Source organism: Seriola dumerili, unplaced genomic scaffold (assembly GCF_002260705.1).
Source record: "Seriola dumerili isolate Sdu_G_001 unplaced genomic scaffold, Sdu_1.0 BDQW01000043.1, whole genome shotgun sequence".
NCBI lineage: Eukaryota > Metazoa > Chordata > Actinopteri > Carangiformes > Carangidae > Seriola > Seriola dumerili.
In genome coordinates, this window is record NW_019174298.1 from 2405915 (window position 1) to 2412009 (window position 6095).

The 6095-nt window shown below is 40.6% G+C and overlaps 1 protein-coding gene across 2 annotated transcripts; it reads left to right on the top strand.

Annotated features, from left to right (window-relative positions):
* The first annotated feature begins 310 nt into the window (after positions 1-310).
* LOC111217305 (renin-like) lies at positions 311-5324 on the top strand. 2 transcript variants are annotated; one of them, XM_022739104.1, is made up of 9 exons: positions 311-535; positions 966-1116; positions 1612-1735; positions 2333-2451; positions 2566-2762; positions 3360-3482; positions 3666-3807; positions 3903-4001; positions 4765-5324. In XM_022739104.1, exons 1-9 carry the CDS (start codon positions 459-461, stop codon positions 4924-4926), a joined length of 1194 nt encoding a protein of 397 aa, XP_022594825.1. In that variant the 5' UTR covers positions 311-458; the 3' UTR covers positions 4927-5324. The 2 variants fall into 2 exon arrangements, with proteins under 2 accessions (XP_022594825.1, XP_022594824.1); XM_022739103.1 differs by having other exon boundaries at positions 4785-5324.
* Positions 5325-6095: the final 771 nt, after the last annotated feature.

A 6095-nucleotide genomic window follows, 5' to 3' on the forward strand; every position in this document is an offset into this window, starting at 1 on the left:
CCAACGTCAGCAATCTCAGGAGCTCTGCACCCCTGCTTTCTGTCTTCAGTGTTTTTTAAGGGGTCAAAGTTCAGACCTCTCACTGGGACCTGTTTATCACAGGAGGGGTTGTGTGACCAAGTTCAGACAGAGGTTAAGATGTGGTGGCGTGGGTGAGTGGGTGGGTTGGGGGGAGGGAAGCAGAGGTTGTTTTCAAGTGGTCACCTCCAGGAAAGGTCCCAGCCAGAGTCAGTGGCCCATGGGTGAGAGCATGGTGAAGAGGACATGGTATAAAAAGAGCTGAGGGACCAGACAGCGCAGAGGGAGAGAGAGAGAGAGAGAGAGAGAGAGAGAGAGAGAGAGAGAGAGAGAGTGGCAGCTTTCACCAATTCAGATTCAATAAACGTGGAATATTCACAAGACTTTGCATATACAGCCTTCGTTTTTTATTTTTTTAGCCCGTCTTCAGAGAAGTCACCATGGCACTACTGATGAATTGTTTGATGTGTGTGGTTGCTCTATCATTGACAGTGACCATGAGCCATGCTTTGAGAAGGTAAGAAAGATCATTCCTTAATTTACCTGATTTCCATAGAGATAATGCCAGTAAGGAACTTATTGTTTAATTGCATTCGCACAAGAGAAAATGTGCCACAGCAAAGCAGTGACAGCAAACAACAAAACAAATAAGGACAGGAAAACAAATGTGTTTTATTGATTCATTATAAAAGTTAATGTTTTCAGCATGGGCTTAACATGTGTTTTTGTTTATTTTTCTGGCTAGGCGCTGAGAGCTAAGCTGTCTGTACTTTATTAAAGCTCACTGTTTTACTGAGATGATGACCAGGCACATCTATCCGACATAAAGCATGGAGAATGTACTTCTCAAACTTCACAGATGCCTTCAAGTTATCGTGAACACCGTTCCTCTGTGCATTCATGTTTCTGTCAGCTGAGGATCTGTTTCCCTGCTCATATGTCTCCAGAGTCACCCTGAAGAAGATGCCATCTATCAGAGAGACACTGCAGGAGATGGGTGTTTCTGCAGAGCAGGTGTTGACTGAGCTGGCCCAGAAGAGGACAGCCGACAACAACAACAACGGGACTGTACCTACACCTCTAACCAACTACTTGGATGTGAGATACTTTTTGGTGTTTTACATTGTACCGTGTATTTAACAGCACAATTTAAAAAAAAAAAAAACCTCTTTGAGTGGTAGAGAGGATTCTGAGTCATGCAGATGATAGGAATCAAAAGCAACTGGATTTGGTTTTACTCTTGAAGACAAAAACAGACTTTGGCCTTGAAGGTTAAAGCGGCCACTCATCCAAGAGGCCTCATCAGTTCTCTTGGATGACTGTCATGACATCTTAAAGAGTAAAACAGCAGATCCATTTGCCTTTGAATTCGAATTAGCACTTCAGCTATTCCTTGTGTATGAGTCATACTCTCACTCTCACTGTCACATTTCATATCGTCAAATTACATTTATTCCTTATTGTAAAGACGACAATGGACAACAGATTTTAAAGAAACATTCAAACAACATCAAACCAACATAAGAATTCACTAGTTTAGGAAAGTCTGAAATTGTATCACAAATTTACATTGTTCCTGTTTATTCCCAATAGACTCAGTACTTTGGGGAAATCAGTATTGGCTCTCCGGCCCAGATGTTCAATGTGGTGTTTGACACAGGCTCAGCCAACCTGTGGGTGCCCTCGCAAAGCTGCTCACCTTTCTCAACCGCCTGTTGTAAGTGTCCATGTGCACACGTACAAGCAGGAAAATAACATTTACCTAACGTGGCAATAATTGATATAGATAATATTTAATAGTAATGTAGCAAATGACACTGCGAAAGGGGTCGCTCGTAATGAGCCACAACAGGCACAATACAGCTCTAAAAACTCACTATAAACTACCTGCTCAGCACCAAATGGCAGACAGTCACAGTCCATGAATTGTGACTAGCTGGTGAACGTAAAGGAGAAAATAGGAGCTAAAGAAGCTGGTACTGAGCTTAAAGAGAACGAAAATGGGACTTACATTCATCAAGTAGGCTGACACACAACTGCAAGAGAATAATAATATTGAAACTGCTAGATGTATAAATAAGAAACAGTTTCCTGACAAGTTCACAAGATCAATTTGAAAGATGATGATTCAGCCACATTGTGTTCTCAGTTTGTTTCTGCTGCGCCTGTGTGGCTACAAAATCAGTTATTGCAGGTTTAAATGAATGAAGTAAATGTTATTTTCAAATAAATGAGATGTTGGAGGAAACATTCTTAAATAAAGATTCCCAGATGCACACTTGTTTTATGACTCAAATCAATTTTGAACTTTTAGTTACTCATAACAGGTATGATGCCTCTCAATCCTGGACTTATGTTGAGAATGGAACGGGATTTTCCATCCAGTACGCCTCTGGAAATGTCAGGGGATTCCTGAGTGAAGATGTGGTCATGGTGAGTTCAAAGTCATCGACTTGAAAATTGAAGGAGTTTCTTTCTCTCACATAAATGCCTGAACTTCTTCTTATATGTTAAACTTTGGACCTTCTGCTTGTTTTATTCCTGCAGGTGGGTGGTATTCCTGTGGTGCAGGTGTTCGCTGAGGCCACCTCTCTGTCGGCCATGCCCTTCATCTTCGCCAAGTTTGATGGAGTCCTGGGGATGGGTTACCCCAACGTGGCCATCGATGGCATCACTCCTGTGTTTGACCGCATCATGTCTCAGCATGTCCTCAAGGAAGAGGTGTTCTCTGTCTACTACAGCAGGTGGGTTGAACTGAGTCACCTCACCTCTTCTAGTTTCTGTGTAATTTTGTATAAAGTCACCTCTGAAGAAGAGAAAACGTCATTTAGATTTATAAAAGGTGCTCAGTTAGAAAATCTAAACTAATTTGGATTGGAGTGACACAAATATGAGATTTTTTTTTAAATGTAGTCATTGTGGAGACTTTAATTTGATAATTGGGGGGGAGGATGTCTAAAATCATCTTGTCTGAACATGTGTCAAGTTTATTTTTTGAAATTACTGGTAGAACTGAAGAAAGAAAAAGAGCATTAGTGAGCAAAAATAAAACATCAAGAACACCCTAACAGCTAAATCTGGATCTGGATCTTGCGAGAAGAGGGTGTTTTGAGAAAGAAGCGAATCTTTAAGTCTATTTTCTCATCAATTTATTGTGCTCATTTATGCCCAGAAGAAACCAGTTGAAAAAAGATGATGTTTTTCTTTTCTCTGGGGAAGCCTCATAAGATTGACAGTTCATAGGAACTTCAGCAAAAGGATGTTCATGAACACCACAGCAGTGACATTGAGAATATGCAGAGCAGAAATGGCTGAAGGGGTGATTTATTTATTGCTTCCAGGGACCCAAAACACTCACCAGGTGGAGAGCTGGTGCTCGGCGGCACAGACCCAAACTACTACACTGGAAACTTTAACTATATGGACACCAGGGAGGTGGGAAAATGGGAAGTTATCATGAAAGGGTAAGACATTTGCTTCATATCATATACATATGTGTGTGTGTGTGTGTGTGTGTGTGTGTGTGTGTGTGTGTGTGTGTGTGTGTGTGTGTGTGTGTGTGTGTGTGTTTGTTTGTGTGTGTGTGTGTGTGCGCACACCCATTCAGAAATGCGTTACATTTTCCACCTCTTCTTTCATTCTTTCAGAGTTTCTGTGGGAACAGAGATGATGTTTTGTGCAGAGGGCTGTACAGCTGTGATCGACACGGGCTCCTCCTACATCACAGGGCCAGCCTCCTCTGTGTCTGCGCTGATGAAAACCATCGGAGCACAGCTGGATGAAAGTGGAGTAAGTTTTTACACACGCAACATGTTTTGCCACACAAAAACACTTGTCTGTAAAAATCCAGTACGCGTCATCACTCATTAATTTGTGCCCATCAGTACAAAGTCAACTGTGACACTGTAAAGACGTTGCCCAGTGTCACTTTCCACCTGGGTGGCCAGGAGTACTCACTCAGCCAGGAGGATTACATCTTATGGGTAAGGATGACAAATACTGTATCATTTTAATATATAAAATGCTGGTGAAATGTAACCAAGCACATACACTCCAGTACTGTCCTTAAGCACAATTTTTAGGTGCTCTACACTAAGTATTTCCATGTTATGTTACTGCTACATTTCAGATGGAAAAAAGTACATTTTACTGCACTACAATCATTTGACATTTAGATTTACTAGTTACTTTTATTTTTACCAAAAAACGATATGACCGACTAATAAAATATGAGCTGTTATTATGAAATTAATGCCCTGCACCCGCAAACAGGTGTTTTCAGTTATGTGGTGAGACCTAACCTGTGGAAACCTAGTCAGGTTTCAGCTCTGGCAAAATCCCAGCACGTAGCTCTGTGCTACATGCTGGGAGTTCAGCTCACTATGTACTAGTACAAATGATAAGTCACAACTTGTCCCACAACAAAGCTAGAAGAGCCCCTGAAGTCCTGAAAAACAACTATTTTTGATCTTTTTTACATTTACAAGAAACTAATAAAAATGTTTCAGGACCTCGTGGGCTCCAATTTAACTCTCTGAAAGGAGGCACTTGTAGTTTTCATACTTTAAGTACAGTTTGCTGTTCTTTTAATGAAGCTGGATTTTGAATGCAGGACTTTTACTTGTAACAGTGTAATTTTAGTTTTTAATTTGAATTTTTTGCTACTTTTTCTTATGTAAAGAATCCGAGCTTCTCCGACCGCTGTAAATATGTTACTGTTGCAGTGTCTTATCATAATAAAACTAGACTACTCTTTGTGTCTGCAGCAATCACAGATTGAAGGGGACGTCTGCACCGTCACCTTCAGGGGCTTGGATGTGCCGCCCCCTACAGGTCCCATCTGGATTCTGGGGGCCAACTTCATCGCCCGCTACTACACAGAGTTTGACCGTCGTAATAATCGCATAGGCTTTGCTACTGCAGTCTGACAGGAACCGAGCCTGTTTTTCTTCTCCACTATTTTTGCTGCTATCTCCCAACGTTTTCTTGATGCTTCCTTGTCCAGTTCTCCCTTCCTTTGTATTTTATGAAAACTCATGATCCAAATAAGTCTGTCTTATAAAAAATGCTAGAGAGTGCACATAAAAGAACTCATCCTCACATTTCTTGCAAATCTATGCTTTCCTACTATATATGAATATTTTCTACCAGTTGCACTGATCGCCTTCTGAACATGTTTTTATTTATAAGCATTTACCAGCAAATGCGTGTGTGTGTGTGTGTGTGAGTCTACTGATTATTATCATACAGCAACAGTGGAAATCCATATCTGTACCGCACTGACGTAACAAGAATAAACTTGTTTACTGGGGTTTCAATTTGATTCGCTTCTGACTGCTCCTCCATTGTTTCAGCCCAAGTCTGTCGAATGCATTTTGTGACCATGTGAAAGTGAGAACCAGATTGCTGTAGCAGAATCAAACAGCCACACCAGAGCAGTCACAGAAACACTTGTCATTGATTATGAATGACTGTGTATAAACATTTCTATTTTTAGGTAGAAAAAGGTAAAACAATACACATTTGTCTCTATGCGTCACATGTGGCAGTCATGTGATTAGGGACATTGCTTGTCTCCCACCAGTGTTTCCTCTGCATTTTGTGGCTTTACAATTATTAACCAACAGTTACAGCAGGAGTGGCTGATATAATGCCACAATTATATTTTCCAAATCAAATCATCCTTTTCAAGTCTTTGTACAGCTCGTGATCCCTGACAAATCAAAACAATTATTTCTCTGTGGCAAAAAGACTTATTTTTGGTGTAAAAAAAAAAAAAAAAAAAAATTCTGTCACTAGAAAATCATAGTTTAGGGCTGGAATCCAGAGTCTGAACTACGACACTCACAAGGAGTAAACATGCTTCTTTGGGGTGATTTTAAGACTGACTCGACAAAGATGGTTATTTCTGCTTACTTAGCAGGCAGACGAGACAAGGGAGATAACAAAACAATAAAAACACACATATTCATCAGATGCTTTTGTCAGATCTTTTTGTCTCTTTTTATCTGAATTGCTCAGGAAAGTCCTCTAATGCTACAGTGAAATGACAGTAGGGATGTCATGCTTCCTCACTC